Source organism: Ictidomys tridecemlineatus, chromosome 1 (genome assembly GCF_052094955.1).
Source record: "Ictidomys tridecemlineatus isolate mIctTri1 chromosome 1, mIctTri1.hap1, whole genome shotgun sequence".
NCBI lineage: Eukaryota > Metazoa > Chordata > Mammalia > Rodentia > Sciuridae > Ictidomys > Ictidomys tridecemlineatus.
In genome coordinates, this window is record NC_135477.1 from 96303372 (window position 1) to 96322809 (window position 19438).

General features: G+C 35.2%; 1 protein-coding gene across 1 annotated transcript in view; it reads left to right on the forward strand.

Annotated features, from left to right (window-relative positions):
* Positions 1–411: 411 nt before the first annotated feature.
* The window catches only part of Rasa1 (RAS p21 protein activator 1), a 98312-nt gene continuing 79285 nt past the window's right edge, over positions 412–19438 (forward strand). The window contains exon 1 of the mRNA XM_005315670.4: positions 412–1594. Within this exon, the coding sequence (XP_005315727.1) occupies positions 1077–1594 (518 nt within the window). The 5' untranslated portion in view covers positions 412–1076. The remainder of the gene's footprint in view (positions 1595–19438) is intronic.

Here is a 19438-nt window from a genome sequence, read left to right on the forward strand (position 1 = left end):
TACAATGCAATACAAGAACGAAGAGCACGTTAATAGTACTGCCCAGATCTTTGCAGCAGGCTACTCGCCCCTTCTAGTTTCTGTGCCGCCGGCTGAGGCGGTTTTTTCCACAGGTCAGAAAGTAGGGAACTAGCTTCGGGCATTTTCGTTTTCCTTTCCTTCCTCTACACCGCCGGCAGGTTCCTCCAGCACTCTCGTCGCGTTTTTAAGTACTCTTCCCTCCCGCGCATCAGACAAAGCCCGGTGAGGCAGGCGCGCGCCGCTGGCCACAGCGACTGGAGAAGGGACCGCACCGCCACGCGCTCGGAGCCCAAGGGACGCGAAGAGCGCGTCCCCGCCGCTTCCTTCCCTCCCTACTCTTCCCTTTCCTCCCTCCTGGCCCGGCCCCTCGGCCCTGCGACTGGAATGCGCTTGCGTAGAAGCTGCCCTCTCCCTCCTCCTTTGCCGCCCTTCCTTCCCTCCGCCCGTCCTCCCCTACCCCGCCTTCCTTTCTCTCTCGGGTTTCACTAACTGAGTGCTCCAGGTAGTGAGCAGTTCAATTTCCCCACTACCCCGCCCCTCTTCCTCCTCTCCTCCCCACCCCTCGCGGCTCCTGCCGGGTGGAGGATGAAGCGGCTGCAGTGGCCCCAGCCCCAGCCCCAGCAGCGGCACCGACTGTGGCTGCGGTGGGGGTGGCCGGAACTGGGGTGGTGAAGAAGCGGCGGCGGCGGCTGAAGGAGCAGCAGCCGTCTCAGCCGCTTTCCCTGGGCTTCCCTTCCTCTTTACTGAAGCCAGGAAGTTTTCCGCTTCTGTGCATGTGTGTGCGTGAGTGTGGGTGTGTAAGGTGAGGTTTGGGTGGCGTTTGTGCTGGCGTTGGGTTTTTTGCCCACTTCGCTTCCCGTATCCCAGGCTGCTCCCGATCTTGGGCTGTGGCCCGAAGAGGGGGCGCGGCGGCGGACTCTCTCCTTTTGTTGTTGTTTCCTCCGCCTAGGGAGCTGAAGTGGGGACGCGTCTGGGTGGGGCGGCTCGGAGCCGGGGCCTACTGGCCCCCGGGGCTCCCGGGCAGGCAGGGTAGGCAGGGTAGAGCGGGCTTCAACATGATGGCGGCCGAGGCCGGCAGTGAGGAAGGCGGCCCGGTGACTGCCGGAGCAGGAGGCGGTGCAGCAGCGGGCTCCAGCGCCTATCCGGCAGTGTGTCGGGTGAAGATACCCGCGGCCTTGCCCGTGGCAGCTGCCCCCTATCCTGGGCTAGTGGAGGCTGGAGTGGCCGCGACTCTGGGTGGCGGAGCTGCTTTGGGGTCAGGGTTCCTAGGAGCCGGGTCCGTGGCGGGGGTACTCGGGGGAGCTGGACTGACAGGGGGAGGCGCTGCTGCTGGCATGGCTGGTGCTACTGCTGCCGCCGGACCTGGTGGAGAGATGGCTCTTACCAAGGGGACCATTTCATTGCCTTCTGAGACCCTCGGGCCAGGCGGCGGATTTCCCCCTCTGCCGCCGCCGCCTCAGCTGCCCAGTTTGGGCGCGGGCCTTGGCACAGTGGACGAAGGTGACTCTCTGGATGGACCAGAATACGAGGAGGAAGAGGTGGCCATACCGCTGACTGCTCCTCCAACTAACCAGTAAGTCATGATTTCTGTTCTTGGATTGGAGTAGATGGCTCCAGGCAAGAAGTGGGAATAGACTAAAGCCTACCTTGTTCTTTCTGCTGTGATATTTCGGAAAAGTTTTGAAGCTTCAGGTTTCATGGATCGGAATTTAATTTGATCAGTAATCTCCCCTACAGGCATACTCCCTGGCGTTTTCGTGTATTTGTTGCTCCTCTGGGAAAATGTAAAAATTTTAAGATGGGAAGAAATGTGTATCTAGTGAGAATCAGATATGGGTTTGCCCCTCCCAAACTGAGGTGGTGTCCCAGGATTCAGCCCAGCCTGTAGCTATTAAGGCAGTCACAGCCTATAATAACCTGTGTTTGTTCCCCGTCGAAGCTGGATGTTTAGTGAGAAACTAAAGTATAAATAATGAAATGAGTGTTGTATTAATAAAATTTGGAAAACGCTTTGGTCAGAATGCTTTCTTTTTGTTAAATTGCAAATCCCAGCTTCTGTCTACCAACATCACTAAAAGTGATTCAGAAGTGCTTCGATTACTTATGAGAAATCAGAAAAAAAAAGTTGTATGAATTACACATATGATTAAGGCCCTACACTTCAGTTTACTTCAGAACATACAGGACAAATCAGTTTTGTATGAGGTAGAACCTATTCCTTACATCTACTCTTCGTAAATGAAACTAGGTATGTATTTATAAAGGTGGGCCTCCATGAGAAGAAAATGTTGAGATGTGATGTGGTAGTATGCAGCACTTGCTTGATACATCAGTTTTTAAATTAATATTAAGAAAATATTCTATTAGGAAAAAAAGATTTGGTTCATATGGACAATTCAAAAGATTTTTTTATAAGCTTCTTTAGAGGATTTAGAAAGGACTTAAAAAACTAATTAGGAAAAGATTCTGTAATAATCATTTTTTACTTAAGGCTATACTTTTTGATAATTAAGGTGGAAAGTAATCTTATTTATGCCAGCCATGGTATAGAAATGTTGTGTTCCTTTTATTTTATTCAACAGTTTATTTTTTTATCTAATTTTGTTCCAACATATATTTATGTATTGCATACTTTCCTGGGAATGTTCTGGAAGTGTTCAAAATTCCATTTTTACACACCTTACAGTTACACAAATATTTATTAAATGTCCAATACATGCTTAGTACTGTGGTTATAATAAACAGAATGCAGCTTCTAATATTGAAAGGTTATAGTCTTGTGTCATTTCATAACTGAATTGGCCTGGGAATATTTAGCATTATAGTTCTTACATTGTTTTTAATAGACTTTCTAAGAGAAGTTTTCGGTTTACAGCAAAATTGAGTGGAAAGTACAAAGTGTTCCCATTAACTTTTTAATAATAGACCTGATTGAGTACTTAGGAAAAATTGTGTTTGTGAGAATTTCATTAGGTGACACTTTTATCATTATATATATTTAGGAATAAGAATAAAATTGGTATGACTATATTGGAATTGCTAATGTTATAAAAAGTACTCTCCATTTCTAGTATTTATTTTTTCCAGTGCTGGAAATCAAACCTTATGCTTTCTTTGCTCATACCAGGCAAAAAGCTCTACCCACTGGGATATATCACCATCCTATTTTCTTATGTAGTTATAAAATTTTGTCATTCAGAAATACAAATTTCCTCTTCTCTCTCTTTTAAAAAAATATGTGCCTTAGATATCAACCCAGAATTCTTGGAGGCAATAAAGTGTAGTTGTTAAGCATGCAGATTGTGAAGTTGGTCAAGATTTGGGATTTAATTTTGTCTGTGTTACTTGATGGGTGATTTGGAAATGCTAGTGTTCACGTCTGTAAAATAGGTTTAATAATGGTACCTCTCTTATGGTTATTTTTAAGATTTAATGAGAATTCTGAACTATTCAGCACAGTGCCTGGTACATAGTTAAGTGTCCTAATAAATAAGCAGTCCCCCCAAATAACAGTAATATAAGTTTATTGTCAATAGATTGCTTACTAATTCTTTTGTTAGAACATCTTCTTTATTAATAGCTATTTAATTATTTTGAGATAAGGGCTCAGTATATTGCCCAGCCTGGCCTCAAACTCCTGAGTTAAAGTTATCTTCCTGCCCATTCTCTCAAGTAACTAGGACTACAGGTGCTAATACCACACTGGCTCAGAGAGCTGTTTTAGAGAATGTTTTGAACTCCAAAGACAAGCCTACCATGATTGATTTTATTTAAAACTTTATTTTAATTTTATAAGGGCTTCCAGCAAAAGGTAAAAACATTTCTAGAAGTGACATTCAAATGTTCTATATAAATTTTTATTTTTATATGGAAGGAAACAGACTTGACAACTTGTTTAAATAATGTCAACTTTTGTAGAAAGAATTGAAGAAGTGTTCTTGGATTAAATAAATATTTGACTACTAATAACTGATCATTTTAGTTATTGATAGTGTGGTATTACAAAGGTGTAGGTCACATTATTGAAAACTAATAGTTTGATAGACTAGGGTTCTCTGGTCAGGAAAATGTTTAACCTTGTTTTCAGCTGGTTTTGTGCTGTTGAACTCGAAAGTCCAGTGGCAGTCTGTAGACCAATCAATGGAAATATATTAACACTATTAGTATTTTGTAGCCTGTCTGTGTGCATGATGCATCATTAGTCTCATGCTTATTACTAAGCATTTTCATGAGTTTGGTTAAGGCTGGAAGTGTTTGTGTAAGTTTAACTATTATTTTTAAAAATATCTTCCTTTTTCAAGTTTTTTGAAATTAAAAAAAAATTCTCCCTGTATTTTTTTTTTTCTGCTCTGACAATTTCTGTATCTAAAACTGCAGGCATTTCTTTTTCAATAGAAAGAAAGTTTAAATTAAAGGACTTTGTCAGTGGTATTCTGTAATTTTATGGAACTTTTTTATAGTCCTTGTTACTTTTCTATAGGACTGAAGGGTGATGATAAATGGGAATTGTTCCCCTAGTGTACCTTTAATAATTTAGAGATTTTTGAACTGTTAGCCTGGAGTACCAGAGGCCTTTGATGAGAATCCAACCCACAGATATATATTGTTTGCTTTTAGTCTACTTGGAATATTTAGTAATTAGTTGCCATCTTTTAAAAATAAGAAGATGTCACATTTAAGAAGTCTTAATTTTTGTAACCTCTTGAAAAGTCACAGGACGTGGCTATACCTGGTGGCTGTTCCTGATTGGGAGTAGATTGTTAGAGCTGAGTAGTGGTTGCCAGTTTTATATGGGTAGTTGGCTCTCCATTTTGCTGTAGTTTCCACCAGGCATGCTTTGCCTTTGATATTGTTTGCCTGGCATCTGGCTTAGGTCTTGCCCTGGACCTAATAATATTCAGGCATGTAAAGCCTGTGTCCTTAAAGAAGAGAAAACAGAATTATAATAGCTTCTTTTTTTCCTTAAAAATAATTTTACTGTCTTTATAAAAGTAAAATCATGCTTAATTAAGTTAAATAATTGTTGAAGGTTAATGTTAGGACATGTAGCATTCATTAACTTTGTTACTGATTTCATTATAAGTATGGGTGAGTCATTGTTTCTTAATAAAAGTAATGGTGAGAATTGCAAAGGTTAGTTATGGACAGAGTAGCTGCTGACCAGGACTCAAGATAATTTTACTGTATTTGTATAAGTGGTAGAGGTGCTTCAGGGGTTATGGCAATGAGTAAAATGCTCCCTTTCTTAATGAGTCCCTCTTCCAGCGAAGTTTTAATTCTAGTAGGAGGAAGTTAAGTAAACCAATAACTACTATATTAAAGCTAGAGTAAGGTTAATATCATAACTGAATTATGAGCAAAGGGAATGGGGGCTAAAATAAGAAATTTATATAATTAAAATAGATTCATTGAGGGAAAGTAGCAGATATAGTTTTCCTGCTGCTTAATTTATTTTCTAAATAAGAGATTATAGGTTCTGATTTCCTTTGCCTAAGGATTATATCGGGTCAAAAAGAATTATGAGTTAAATGAGTGTAATAAGCTTTTGGTCCTTAGTGAGGAGTAGTCTCTGCTGAACTTTACCTGTGTTATAGAGGGAGGTTAAAGAGGGTACCTGTAGTTACTAAGGTACAGAGCAAAACTGAAGGCTACGATTGGTCTGAATGATTGGTAAGCTACTCTGGGTAAACTAGGCAAACTTTCTTGATTGAAAAAGAACAAGGACAGCCATAAATCAGGAAGAAAAGAGGGAAAACGAAGAGCAATCCTTTCTGGTTGTTTTACTTCTATTTCTTTACTGGTCTCATTAGAGAAAAGAACAGAATGCCTTCAACAACACTACAATACCCAAAACAGTAACTTCAGTAGGGGAAATATTTATTATAATTTGCAGTAGGAATTACTACTGACCTTTTTTTTTTTTTTTAATTGTAGATGGACACAATACCTCTATTTTATTTGTTAGTTTGTGTGTGGTTTAGGGGATTGAACCCAGTGCCTCATGCATGCTAGGCAAGTGCTCTACTACTGAGCCACAACCCTGGACCCAACTGACCTTTTTTTGTTGCTTACTACCTAACAGGAAATATTCTTTTCACTTTACTTGTTTTGGATATCTGTTGTTGCATAACTTTCCAAAACTTATTTGCAAAACCACCAACAATTATTTATTTATTTTTAATTATAAAATTCAGGCAAGGCTTGATGGTGACTGTTCCACGTGTCATCTTTTGGCTATAATTCCAAGACAGCTTCTTAACTCATAAAGCTGGTGCCTCAGCTGTGATGGCTTTTAAAGCTGGTGGGTAGCTGGGCATTTTACTGGACATTTTTCCTCTTTCTTCCCTCCCTCTAGCCTCTACATTTAAAGAAATGTGGGCTTTTTAATAGCAAGAAACATTCTAAGAGAACAAGAACATGTTCTTAAAGAATAAACCCCAGTGTGCTAATACTTACCAAACCTCTGTATTCCTCGTGCTTGCTAATGTTTCAATGGCCAATGCTAGTCCTATGATCCTTGGGAAATTTAGTGTGGGAGGTGACTATATAAGAACACAAATACGGGAGGTGAGATTTCTTGAGGTCAATTAAAGTTAGTGTACCACATGTATTATTCATTTGTATGTATTGCAGGATAATATTAGATATTAGTGGGAAGACTGGGATGGGAGAAAGGACAAATATAAATTCCTTCCTTAGCCCCAACATGATAAGTTGTCTTTCATTACATGAATCATATCACAACAATAGATGTTGTCTTTTGGCTACCATTATCTTAGTTTTAAACCAAAAATATCATCAGGATACTGGATATGGTTTGTTGTAGATATTTGTTTGATGGGTGTGTTATCTCCAAATCACCTGCAATATAATTCAGTTTGGGGCTAAGTTAAAAATAATTGTTACTAGATACAACTTAATGATAACATCTTCATATATCTTATCTCAGCAGAGTTTGTGGTATAATTTTAGTCATTTTAGTGATTATATGATTTAATGAGTAAAAAAATGAATACTACATGACAAAATTATAAGAACATATAGGATTACTTAAAATGAGGGATTATTCTGAGAAATTAGATGATAAGAATTAATCTATAGGCACATTGTACAGGTAAGTTTTATAAATTCAGAGTATATTTGTTGTAGAGTTGAAGGAATGAAAGACAGTAAATGAAAGAATGATGTTGAAATTTTATACTATAATCATAATTAGAATTTTTATAAAGTTTGATTACCTTTTGATATGCATTTTAGTGATTGAGGGAACACTTATTGCCCAAGTTTGGAAGCTGACTGAGGTAGAATAGCTTCCTTAAATTCACATAGCAAGGAAGTGGTAGAACTGAGATAGACTTTTGTTCTCATATTTTTTCCACTGTGTCTAGATTTGGGTAAAATTTATAATCAATTTTTTTTTCTTCCATTTGTGAAGGGACTAGAAGGCAAAGGCCTACTACCCTGCATTTGCTGATCATTTTCTAGATGTCAGGCTTTTACATAAATATCTTATTCAGTTCTTATAACTTGATATCTTATTCAGTTCTTTTAGTTGACAAATATTATCTTAATATTTAATATTGAGCAAACTGTAATGGAAATGGAATTCTAATGCAAATACAGGTTGAGTATCTCTTATCTTAAATGCTTGGGATCAGAAGTGTTTCAGATTCTGGAATATTTGCATAGACTTTACCAGTTGAGCATCCCAAATTTGAAATCTGAATGAATTTCAAGTTTTCAGATTGGATATGCTCAGTATGTACTATGCTTTTTCCTTTGCTTTGTTCCCTTTCAGTACATAGAATACCTCACATATATGTATGTATACCATACAAAACAGTATACAGCAGGGTTGGTAGTCAGTTGGGTGTTAGGGACTATATTATGTCCTCCCCTCCCATTATAGATTGAATATCCAACCCTCAATGTGACTGTATTTGAATATAGGTAATTAAGGTTAATGGGATCATAAAGTATAGCTCACAATTCCAATAGAAATGGTCTCCTTATAAGAAGAAACACAGGGGTGTGCATGCACAAAGAAAAGGTCAAGTGAGGACTCTGAGAAAGCTATAATCTGCCAGCAAAGGAGAGACGCCTTTGGAGAAATTGACTCTGCTGGCACTTTGATCTTTCAACTTCCAGCCTCCAGAACTGTGAAAAAAAAATTTTTTTTTCTGTTCTTTAAACCTTTCAGACTGTAGCATTTTGCTATGGCAGCCTGCACTGACTAATACATGGATAATTTTGCATACTTAAGTATGGATTTGGATAATTTTGGAACAGATTAAATACAGCTACTACTTGAATAGAGTTCTCACTGTAGAAAAGGAAACTTTGTCTTACTTTACCTTCTTTTTTTATGAGTCAGTGCCTTATATCTCTTGGCTATAACTGTGTTGAAAGATGGAAAGCTTATTTAAATTCATATCTGTTTTTTTAGGAAGATCTTTACACATGACTGTGGTAGCTATGGAAAATCCTGTGGATGAGATATCGTTCTAGCAAGTTTTCTGTACTTATTCAGTGTTTCTTGTAATAACATTCAATATTACTTTTAATATTTACTTTTAACATCATTAATTATTAACTTACTTTTAATATTATTTTTAATATTTGAAAAAAATTTCTTTCTCTAATATGTCTGTGTCAAGCTTAGGGAAAGACTTAGAGATCTCAACTCTTTTTGTCTTTTTTGTAGGTATAACTCTCTAGACTGGATTCTTACTTCAGACATATAATAAAACGGCATCCCTCTTCTGTCCTTGTTTGTCTATTTAAATATTGATCTCAATTTTTAAATTAAGCTTTTTCTTTTGAGATAGTTATGGATTCCATGCAGTTTAAAGAAATAATCAAGACATGTATCCTTCACTCATTTTACCTCAGTGGTAACATCTTGTGTAACTATAAAAGTGCAATGTTAAAACCAGGAAATTGACATTGATATAATGCACTTCTTCAGATTTTGCTCATTTTATACATTCACTTGAGTGTGTGCATGCATTTGCATGTGGTGTATTTAGTACTGTGTAGTTTTATTACATGTGTAGATTCATGTAATCATTGTCGTATTAGAGGTACAGGAAAATTTCATCACTACTAGGATCCCTGTGCCGTACTTCTATAACAAATTTTCTCTACTTCTCTCCCTTGTAACCCCTGGCAATCAATAATCTGCTGCTCATTTTGTCATTTAAAAATGATTGTATAAATTGACCATGGAATATGTAACCTTTTGGGTTGTCATTAGTCACTCAGCATAATTTCCTCCAATTTCATCTAAATTTTTTTATGTATTAAAACTTTGCTCCTTTTCATTGCTGAAAAGTATTCCACGATTATGGATGTACCACAGTTTGTTTAACTTTATTTGGACCTCTTCCAGTTTTGGTTACTATTTAATTTATGTGTAAGTTTTATGTGAATATAAGCACAAGTTTTTCATTCTTTCGGATAAATGCCCAAGAGCATGTTCACTTTTATAAGAAATTGCCAATCTGTTTTCTAAAATGGCTATGTCCTTTTACAATCCCACCAGCAATGTATGAATGATTCATTTTTTCTGTATCTTCACCAGCATTTGATGTTGTCATCATTGTTTTAGTCATTCTGATATATGTTTAGTGATATCTCATTGTGGTTTTGATCTTCATTTTTCTCATGATTGCTAATGTTGAAAATCTTTTCACATGCTCATTAACTCTTGTATGTACATACATCCTCTTTGCTAAATGTCTATTCCTGTATTTTGCTCATTTTCCAGTAGGATTTTTTTTAGTGCTGAATTTTGATAGTTCTTTATAAATTCCAAATATTAGTCCTTTGTTGCATATGTACTTTGCAAATATTTTCTTCCAGTCTGTAGCTTGTCTTTTTTACCTTTTAGTTCTTAATAGAGCCTTTTGTAGAACAAATAGTTTTATTTTGATGAGGCCTAATATATCAGGTTTTCCTTTAATGGACTGTGTTTTTAGAGGTAAGTCTAAGAACTCTTTGCTTTTAGAGGTAATTTCAAAGAATTTTTTGCCTTGATTAGATCTCAAATATTTTCTCCTGTTTTTACTGTTTCTAAAAGTTATATAGTTTTGTTTTATAGTAAGTTCATGATCCATAATAAGTTAATTTTTGTATAAAATATGAGGGTCAAATTGAGGTTCACTTTTTTTGCCTACTATAGTTAAATTGCTCTAGCACCATTTGTTGAAAAAGCAGGTATCCTTCCTCATTTGTTCTTGCACTTTTGTTAAAAATCAGTTGGGCATATTTGTGTGGGTCTACCTTTTGATTTTCTGTTCTGTTCCATGAATCTGTGTGTCTCCATGTACTAATACAGTAGTCTGCATTTACCCTGTTTCACTTTCCTCATTTTATTTTTCATCAGCTGTGGTCCAAAATACTAAATTGAAAATTCCAAAAGTTAATAATTCATCAAGTATTAAATAACTTTTTAAAAGTATATTGTTTTAATTGTTCTATTTTTCCATTTGTTATTGTTGTTAATTTCTCAGTGTGCCAATTTGTAAATTACACTTATCATAGGTAGAGAAAAACATACTATATATAGGCTTCAGTGTTGTCTTTGGTTTCAGTTACCCACTGGGGGTCTTACCATATATCCTCTGATATGGGGGGACTACTATATCACACTTGATTACTATTGTTATTATGTATAATGTCAAGTGGAGTGATTTCTTCCCTTTATACTTTTTCATTATGTGTTAGTATTTTAGTGATGTTGCCTTTACATTTAAGTTTTAAAACATGCTATTCCATGTTTACAAAATCTTTGCTGAGATTCCTTTAGGAATTGCATTGATTTATGGATGATTTTTGGCAGAATTGATGTCTTTATTGTCATGGGTACACATGGGATGTGTGCCTTCATGTATTTCTCTAAGTCTTGTTTTTTTTTTAAATGAACATTTTATAATTTTCAGTATATAAATCCTGTAATCTTTTGCTAAATTTATATTTAATCTGTTTATTTTATTTGAAATGTTTTGTAAATGTTACTGTGTTTTAATTTTAGTTTCCACATGCTCATAGTATATAGAATGTCATAAAAAACGCAATTGGATTTTGTATTTTGGTCTTTTATCTTGCAGTCTTGCCAAGCTTACCTTTTAGTTCCTAGAATTTTTAGATTCCATGGGATTTTCTATACAATCATGTCACCTGTAAATGTGGACAGTTTTCTTTGTTTCTGATGTGTGTGCCCATGTTGGATAAGAGTGGTGAGAGTGGAAATCCATGCCATGATTTGTTAGTTGTCTTAAATAGAAAGGATTTAGTGTTCAACCATTAAGCATATGATATTAACTATAGGCTTATAGTTTATGTAGTTGGTAGGTGCTCTTTATCAGGTTGAGGTAGGTCACTTTCTTCTGCTCTTCTGAGAGTTTTTATTATGAATGGTTTGTTGGATTTTGTCAGATGTTTTTCCTGAGTCACTTTTTATGAGCAAATGATTTTTTTTTTAGCTGGTTGATGTGGATTTTTGAATGTTAAGCCAGCTTGCATATCTGGAATGAATCCTACACGGTCACGGTATATAATCCTTTTCAAAGATTGCTGAATTCAGGTTCCTGATAACATGTTGAGGATTTTTTTGTCTTAAGTTCAAGAAAGATACTGGTCTATAAGTTTCCTCTGTATGTCTTTCACTGGTTTCAGTATTTGAACTATACTGACCTAATAATATAATGTGGGAAGTTTTCCTTCCTCTTCTAGTTCTTCGAAGAATTTATGAAATATTTATTAAGTGTTCTTTAAATATTTGGTTAAATTCACCAGTGAGACCATCTGGGCCTGTGGTTTTTTTTTTTTTTTTGTATTTTGGTCTTTGCTCCTCCCCCACTTTTTAAAAGGTTTTAAATTATGAATTCATTATTTTAATTGTTACATGGCTACTCATCTATTTTGTTCTAGTTAAATTTTTAAGTTGTGGTTTTTGAGGAAATTGACTTATTTCCATTTATTTAATTTGTGAGCTTAGACTTGTTTGTAATATTCACTAATTATTCTTTTAATGACTGCAGTTTATATGGTGATACCCCTTTTTGTTCCTCATGTTGTTAATTTGTATCTTCTCTCCTTTTGACAGTCTTGCTAAAGGTTTTTTAGTTTTAATATTGATAGACCATCACTTCAGTCTGCCTTTTTATACTTTATTTTCTGTATCTGTTCTTCATTTCTCCTTATTTAAACATTTGTTAGGATTACATACTGACTTATCTAGAGTGTTTTTGGATGTATCATTTTGCAATATTTTCTTAGTGGTTGTCCTGAATATTAAAATGTATACATAATTACCACGGTCTACTGGCATAAACATTTTATTTGGAAATGTTTAGATACATATATACATGCATTCTGAAAGGTTATCTCAGGCAATACAGGAAGAAACTTTGTTGTCTCTGTACAAGCATTTACTAAGTGATGGAAATAACGTTCTTAAAGTTGAATGGGAAGCAATGATAGGCCTTTTTTTTTCTTTGCTTTGTTTTCTTAGGTTATCTTCTTTGAAGAGAATATTTTTTAAACTAAATCATTGTTAACTTATTTATTGAGCAACAACTGTGTAGAATATTGTTTAAATGACTGTAGGTATCTCTCTACATTTGTAGATAGATAGACAGGTACATACTTAACTTTTTGTATCCACCTAATTTGTAATTTAGGGTGGCTGCCAAAGCACAGATTCAGAGGAATTAATTGCTAATCACTGGGTTAAGTAGTGACCATATGAATATTTAGGAATATTTTATTGCTTTTTAGTTCCTACTTAAGAAAGGCAATCTAGGTATGTAGAGTGGAATTGTTACTATATTTATATTATTTATGGGATACCTTGCAATGCTTATTGCTGGTTGTAGGAGAAATACAACGTTAATAGAATCACTTAAGAATTCTCTTTGCCATTGCTGGCAATTAAAAAGGAGTTAATTATGTGTTTTGGTTTTATGTGTTTGCATTAATTTATGCATAAACTTGATTATTTTCTTATGGGATTTGGAAGAAAGAAACACTAATCTCAGACAGACTGCAGATTAAATCCTCTAGGTAAAATATTAGAATTTGTTTATATTATCCTCTTTTTATGATCTTAAGATCAGAATGTTTTTATCATGAAGCCTTTTTTAAAAATATTGTCAAATTGAATTGAAAATAACATATTTTTATTGACATTGTTTTTAGGGTTTGTAATATGATCAAATAACATGTAACAATACAGTTTAGTGTTAGAAATCATGTAGTGTCTTAGATTGCTGTGGGGAAATAGTACTTTTAATCACATAAGAGTTTATTTTTGTGGAAATAGTATTTGCCTTCTACACAGGGCTTATGAAGGAGAACAATAAAAGAAAGATGAAATATAATACCTTGGAGACCTATTGTAATATTGAATGTCATCTTAAGGGCTTATGTTTAGTAGTATAGATTTGTGGAATCCATAGAAATTCGATCTTTTTCTTAACCTTTAAAAATAATTTTTTTTTTTTAATTTTTAAGATTTCTCCTTCTCTCTCATTCTGGTCTAATTAGTTGCCAAGATTGTTTATTCTACCTCCTAAATTGCTTTAGAATCTTAACATATCTCTCTCTCTCTCTCTCTCTCTCTCTCTCTCTCTCTCTCTCTCTCTCTCTCTTTGTTTCAAACCCTCATTTTCTCTTTCTTCCTATTGAAGTAGTCTGTTAAACCTTGTTCTTAATGTCTCCTTCAACCAATTAACAGTTCTCATTATTAATGATTTTCAAAATGTTTTGACTTCAACTGAAGTGAACTTCTTTATACATTGTGATACAGTACTTGTATGTGTCAAAATTTGAAAAAAAAGAAAGTAAAATTTAATGAAAAAATGCCCTTTTTAATTACTATTCATGATGCATCCTATTCTTATTTTAATTTTGTTCTATTCTACTGAAAACAAAAATTAGTAGAAAGTAACTAAATTGAATTTGAAAAACCACTTTATATTGTTTCCAGCATGATCTTGTAAAGACAAATCTTAGATGGTCTCTTGAAACATTTTTGAGAGTCTCCATTGTCCAGACAGTAGTAGCTTTCAAATCTAATTTTGATGATGACTCACAGAAGAAATAGGTTTTACTTCTCATGCATGGTAGCAAGTGCTTTACCTCTGCATCACAACCCCAGCCCCATTCTTTCTTTTTTAAATGCTAAATCTTTGTGAATTTTCTAGGAATAGGGAAATAACTTTCATAACCAAATATAATGAATTTACTATCAATATAATATTATGTATAGACGTTCTTAATTGTTGCTATAATGTCCTTTATATCTGCTTTTGATTTTAATGAATTGCATTTGTTATGTCCCCTTAGTCTTCTTTAATGTAGAACAATTTCTTCAAGTATTTTTTTCTTTCATGACATCAACATTTTTGAAGAGTCCAGGATAGGGTTCCCCCCCCCCACCGAATGTGTCTCAATTTGTATTTGATTGCTTCCTCATGATTAGTTTTGGGTTAACCATTATTAGTAGAAATAGTTCATTGGTCATTAGTTCTTAATGCATAACTTACAGGTACAGATGTCACTTGTCCTATTAATGATTTGCATTAATGATTTGAGCTTGTTTGTACCATATTTTGTCATTATAAAGGTACGTTTTTCTTTGTAGCTAATAAGTAGTCAGTAAATACCCAATTGTTTCAATGTCCATTGATGATTTTTGCCTGAATCATTTATTTTCCTCTTGTAATGATGTTGTGAAGTGGTGATTTCTTTCCCCCTATTAATCACATCTTTGAAATTTACCAGTTGACATTCTCCATTAAAGTAATGATTAGAGTTTGGCTTCCCCTCTTGGCAGGCCTGCCAGGGAGGTTAAGCTGGGCAGAGAGATAGGCAGACATTTATTTTTGTTAATGGATTAATTGTCCTTGTGGTTTCTTTATTAATTACTTGTGACCTTTGTTAGAATAGATCCACAACCTTAGGTTCAGTCAATTCTTCAAATTTGACTAACTCCAGATTGAGTCGTACATACTAAGTCACCTTGCTCGTTTGTCAAATTAGTTGATTACATTTATTTATTTTTTAAATATATTTTCAGTTGCCAGTGGACCTTTATTTTTTTTTTAAACTTACTTATATGTGGTGCTGAGGATCTAACCCAGTCCCTCACAAGTGCAAGGCAAGTCACTGAGCTATAGCCCTAGCCCCGATTATATTTATTTGAGTCTATTTTTGGTTCTCTGTTCTGTTGACCTGCTTATATATCTCTTTAAACTGTGTTTTTTGCCTTTTATTAGTATGTCAGTAAAGGGAGTTGTATATTTCCTTTTTCCTATAGGTATGTTAGGCTTTGGTAAATTAGTTTTGCTGAAGGCAGGCCTTGTTAAGAATATAGTATATTTTAAATTGTTCCCCTTCCACTTCTCCCTATCACAAGCATGGGGAGATTTATCTCCTGTATTTGCTGTGGGACCTGGGAGAGTTCCTGGAGATGAAACCATATGATTGGGTTCTCTGGAGATTTTAACTCAGACCAGTTCACACTGAGGCTTCTCTATTCTGGCACTGGTTCCCAGGCAAGTTTCTCTGTGGGTTTTCTTGTGGGTTTCTGGTCTGGTGTGCTGTGATTTTCTGCATTTGCCAGTTGCTCAAGTTTTGGAGCAGTGGTTTGCCCTGAGGACTCACTTCTCTGAAGAATTTAACAAGAGTATTGATTTTTCAGTTTGTTCAGCTTTTTACTTTTTTGTTAGAAAGAATGAAGTGGTGACTTCTAACTTTGTTATTGCCAGATGGGAATCTGGATGTGTCTAAAAGAAGGGTGGTGGTTGTTTGTTTTGGTATTAGGGATTTAATCCAGGGGTTCTTAGAGCCACATCCCTAGCCCTTTTCATTTTTTAAATTGTGAAACAGGGTTCTCCTTGCATTGCTTGGGGCTTCACCAAGTTGAAGAGGTTGGCCATGAATTTAGAATTCTCTTGACTCAGCCTCCTGAGTCCCTGAGATTATATGCATGCACCAATGCATCCAGATGAAAGGAATTTGAAGTTATTTTTTTTTTTAAAGAGGTTGGAAAGAGATTCTTTTGTGGGAATTTGGAAGTCTTTTAAGAGAAGGGTTGATAGAGGAGATAGCCAAGTAAGAGGAATAGTTTTTTCAAACTAGCAAAAAGATGAAATTTGATGTTTTAAAAAAATTCCTATTTATAAATATTTAACTGTCTTTTTAGATAGTTATTGAGCTTGCATTTCTTCTTTTTTACTTCAGTACATTTGACAGTAAGTGATGCTTTATTTTTAATATTTATTGAAATACTTAATCGAAACTTAAAAAATATGGTAGATATTTTATCAGAAGACAGTTTTGAACAAATAGAGGGAACTACTATTAAGTTAACAAGTATTATCTGTTTCATAAGCTTGTTAGAATTTTTTAAATAATGCACTTTGTTGTGTAGTTAAAGGAATTTGTATTCTTTGACCTTTTTGACAGTTTAATAATTTGAGAACTTCTGAATTTTGAGTCTCGTTTATTTTTTTTTCCTCCTTTGCAAATCCAGAATGCACGTTAGCAGAGGTGTTCTAAAAGCATTATTATGCTAAACTGCTTTTTGTTTAACTCTGCTTTTCCTAAACTTACATGCTTAGTGAACAGAGCATGTTCTTTATTTTTTGTTTTCTTTTTTTAAAAAAATTTAATTTGTTGTATATGAAAACAGAATGCATTATAATTCATATTACACATATAGAACACAATTTTTCATATGACTGGTTGTACACAAAGTAGAGTCACATCCTTGTGTCTTTATACATGTACTTAGGGTACTGATGATCATCGCATTCCACCTTCTTTCCTACCCCTATGCCCCTTCTTCCCCTCCCTTCCCTTTTTCTCTTTGCCCTATCTAGAGTTCATTTAATCCTCCCATATTCCCCCTCCCCCTCCAGCATATTATGGATCAGCATCCTTAAATCAGAGAAATCTTTCGGCATTTGGTTTTTTGGGATTGGCTAACTTCACTTAGCACTTCTCTAACTCCATCCATTTACCTGCAAATGCCATGATTTTATTCTCTCTTAATGCTGAATAATATTCCATTATGTATGTATATCACATGTTCTTCGTCCATTCATCTACTGAAGAGCATCTAGGTTGGTTCCACAGTTTAGCTGTTGTGCATTGTGCTGCTATAAACATTGACGTGGCTGTGTCCCTGTAGTATGCTGTTTTTATAGACTGGGGTATAGACTGAGGAGTAGGATAGCTGGGTCAAATGGTGGTTCCATTCTCAGTTTTCTAAGGATTCTCTATACTGCTTTCCATATTGGCTGCACCAATTTGCAGTCCCACCAGCAATGTATGAGGTGTCTTTTTCTCCACATTCCTTGTCAACACTTTTTGTTGTTTGTATTCTTAATAGCAGGCATTCTGACTAGAGTGAGATGAAATCTTAGAGTAGTTTTGATTTGCATTTGTCTAATTGCTAGAGATTTTGAACATTTTTTCATATATTTGTTAATCAATTGTATGTCTTCTGAGAAGTGCTTGTTCCTTGGCCCATTTATTGATTGAGATTTTTTTTTTTGGTGTTAAGAAGTTTGAGTTCTTTATATATTCTAGAGATTAGTGCTCTGTCTGACATGCATGTGGTAAGAATTTGTTCCCAATCAGTACGCAGTCTATTCACCTCACAGATTGTTTCTTTTGCTGAGAAGCTTTTTAGTTTGAATCCATCCCATTTATTGATTCTTGATATTAATTCTTACACTATGAGAGTCTTATTAAGGAAGTTGGGGCCTAATCTGACATGATGGATATTTGGGCCTACTTTTTCTTCTAACAGACGCAGTTTCTCTGGTTTAATTTGTAGGTCCTTGATCTGCAGGTCCTTGATCCGCTTTGTGTTGAGTTTTGTGCATGGTGAGAGATAAGGGTTTAATTTCATTTTGTTGCATATGGATTTCCAATTTTCCCAGTACCATTTGTTGAGGAGGCTATCTTTTCTCTAATGTATGCTTTTGGCGCCTTTGTCAAATATAAGAAGGATGACTGTAAGTATGTGGGTTAGTCTCTGTGTCCTCTGTTCTATACCATTGGTCTTACAAGTCTATTTTGGTGCCAATACCATGCTGATTTTGTTACTATTGCTCTGTAGTATAGTTTAAGGTCTGGTATAGTGATGCCACTTGCTTCACTCTTCTTGCTAAGGATTGCTTTAGCTATTCTGGGTCTCGTATTTTTCCAGATGAATTTCATGACTGCTTTTTCTGTTTCTATGAGGAATGTCATAGGTATTTTGATTGGAATTGCATTAAATCTGTACAGTGATTTTAGTTGTATGGTCATTTTGACAGTATTAATTCTGCCTATCCAAGAACAAGGAAGATATTTCTATCTTCTAAAGTCATCTTTAATTTCTTTCTGTAGCATTCTGTAGTTTCATTGTAGAGGTCTTTCACCTCTTTCGTTAAGTTCAGAGCATGTTTTGAGAAACACAGTAATTGCAATTAGCTAAGTTTCTGTCTATCTGGTGCTTGCAGTAAAAGTAGATTAGAGAAAGGACTCATATTGTAGGCTTTGGAAAACCTGTATGTTTTTAGTGAATTACTGTACTGAAAATAATTTTATCATGATTCAGCGTTTACTTTTGTGTATAATGGTAGCATTTTACTTTTAAAAATTTATAGTGATGTTGACACTTAATTTTCAAAAAGACTTTAATAGTATGTATTTTACATATAAGATTTTTGTATGGTTCTTTTTTCATTTTAAATATAAATTTCAGATATAATTTGATATTTTGATATACATATGTAGTGAAGTAATTTTTACAGTCTGGTAAATTGACATATCTGCTCTGTGTGTGTGTGTGGGTATGGTAAGAATACTTTAAAAATACAGAGTGCTTCACAAATTTGCATGCTGCATTGCTGAGGTATAACATCCCCAGCCCCAAATAATTGTTATTTTAAAGTCTCTCATTTTAAAACTTACTCACCTTTGGATCCAAAATTGATACTTTGTGACATTTTCATCTTTGATCAGTCTTGCTAGGATCTGTTGATTTTATTTCTCTAAGAACCATGTTTTCTTTTTTTCCTAAACTTTTATATTATACTTTTGTTTATTCCTTCCCTGCCCCCCATTGTGTCCTGTATCTTGGCATGCTATTAAATTTTAATTAAATGCCAGACATTGTGTTTGGTAATTTATAGAATATCTGAATGATAGTTTGCTGTAAAAGATGGCTTTTTCTTCTGCTAAGCTGATAGAATGCAATCAGATCACCTGGATAACAAAATTTCTTACTCCCTTTTTGCTATATAGACTTTGCTTCATTCTTATCAGTATAGCTTCAGAATTCAGTGAAGATATCTAGAGGGGAAATAGACAGTTTAGTTCAGAATAGTTCAGTTCTCTGTTTCCCTTTTAT